The following is a 2342-nucleotide window of genomic DNA, read 5'->3' on the forward strand; positions in this document are numbered from 1 at the left end:
AAGCTTCCAAGATGGACAAGTGCAAGTCACATGTTTGTGACTCGTAATGTACCAACCTTTCGTGCAGTGCTGAGGAATTTTATGTACAGATTTGTGTGTCAATTAACTGATTTGAAAAAATGTAATCATTATGGCTTTGACAAATCCGACACAAATTGACCCAAGACTCTTCTTCTTCTTTTTGGAAACATTGGAACAGATTTCTGTACGCGTGTATGAACTCTTGAACGGTTATGATTATATGTCTGTGTTGTACTTGTTTTGTTATTTATTGTTTTTACTGATATGGACCTAAGAGTGTGAAATAAAGTTGATTTTATTGTATTGTAATAATCAGATTAGCAGCAGCAGAAGCTAAAAAACCCAAAGATCGGTTTTAAAATGGGAGGAAATATTTAAACTGGCAGGAGAAGCAGAACGTTGACAGGAAGTCACTGTGGCTGTGATTGTTTCTTGATGGGAGTGTGTGTTTGTGTGTGTGTATGTGTGTGTGTGTATTATCAGTGAACCGCACATCTGATTGGTAATTTTCATTGTTGGGTGTTTTGTGTGTTTGTGTCTTGTCTGTATAATTGACCCCCACCCCCCCCACAGGAGGCAGTTGCTAGGAGACGGAGGAGTGTGGGCGGGGCTGCAGGATGTCAGCATGGCGCCTCTGCTGCCTCCGGTTGGTTCAGAGGTCTTCAGACGCTTCACGCCAGCCTCGCTGGAGGAGATCAAAAGACGGCAGGAAGCCGAGGAGAAGGAGCAACAGAGGAGGAAAGAAAGGAACATAGAGGTGGAAAACATTGATCAAATATCAGCTGTCAGTAACAAGTAATCAATACACTATGAACACGTGATCAATACACTGTGAACACGTGATCAATACACTGAGAACAGGTGATCAATACACTGAGAACGTGATCAATACTCTGAGAACGTGATCAATACACTGAGAACATGTGATCAATACACTGTGACCATGTGATCAATACGCTGAGAACAGGTGATCAATACACTGACAGCAGATTATCAATAACCTGAGGGTGTCTCTGATTGGCAGATCGCGGAGGAGGATCTTCCCAAACCGGCCTGTGACCTGGAGGCGGGGAAGCCCCTCCCCTTCATCTATGGAGACCCGCCCCCTGAGTTCCTCAACACCCCATTGGAGGATCTGGATCCTTTCTACCAATCACAAAAGGTCAGGCTCTCTCTGATTGGCCGCTGATCAGTTCTGATCGATTAATCAATCATTTAGTCTCTATTTCACATCAGCTAGAAAGTGTGATATTTTATTGATCAAAGTATTGGGATTAATACAGGGATTGATCTCTGTGTGTGCCAACAACACAGACAATTAGTAATCAATCAATCAATAATCAATCAATGATCAATCAGTGATTGATCAGCGATCAATAACTGTGCGCAGACGTTCATCGTGCTGGCCAAAGGAAACGTCCTGTTCAGGTTTAACGCCGAGCCGGCGTGTTACCTGCTGAGTCCGTTCAACCCGCTGAGACTCGCCGCCATCAGGATCCTCATCCACTCATATCCTTCATGATGTCACACTGAGCTGCCTCCTGATTGGCCCGTGAAAACAGCAGAAAGGCATTGATCTGCAGGTAAATGATTAACAATCAGCTGATGACGCTTTTATTCCTTAAAACCAAACTTTATTCAGTTTGTTCATCATGGTGACGATCCTGACCAACTGCGGGTTCATGACCCTGAGCGACCCGCCGGACTGGAGCAAGACCGTCGAGTGAGTCACAGTACACAACTCTACTACACACTACGACACAACTGTACTACACAACAATACATACCTCACTACACAACACTAGACAACAACACATAAAGACAATACTACACAACACTGCACTACTAAACACCCCTCAACAATTCTACACAACTATCCTACACACCTATACCACACAACAACAACACACAACTATCCTACACACCTTTACTACACAACAACAACACACAACTATACTATACACCTTTACTACACAACAACAACAACACACAACTATACTACACATCTATACTACACAACAACAACACACAACTATCCTACACACCTATACTACACAACAACAACACACAACTATCCTACACACCTATACTACACAACAACAACAACACACAACTATCCTACACACCTATACTACACAACAACAACAACAACACACAACTATCCTACACACCTTTACTACACAACAACACACAACTATACTACACATCTATACTACACAACAACAACACACAACTATACTACACATCTATACTATACACAACTATCCTACACACCTATACTACACATCTATACTACACAACAACACATAACTACACAATAC

General features: G+C 42.4%; 1 protein-coding gene across 1 annotated transcript; it reads left to right on the plus strand.

Annotated features, from left to right (window-relative positions):
* Positions 1-594: 594 nt before the first annotated feature.
* Positions 595-1744, plus strand: LOC121963902 (sodium channel protein type 4 subunit alpha B-like; the record flags this gene model as incomplete). The annotated part of the gene is made up of 4 exons (XM_042514137.1): positions 595-778; positions 1046-1183; positions 1412-1530; positions 1655-1744. Coding segments are annotated over 4 exons (531 nt in total), but the record flags the coding sequence as incomplete, so codon positions are not given.
* Positions 1745-2342: the final 598 nt, after the last annotated feature.

The sequence above is a fragment of the Plectropomus leopardus genome, unplaced genomic scaffold, assembly GCF_008729295.1.
Source record: "Plectropomus leopardus isolate mb unplaced genomic scaffold, YSFRI_Pleo_2.0 unplaced_scaffold1319, whole genome shotgun sequence".
In the NCBI taxonomy this organism is placed as follows: Eukaryota; Metazoa; Chordata; class Actinopteri; order Perciformes; family Serranidae; genus Plectropomus; species Plectropomus leopardus.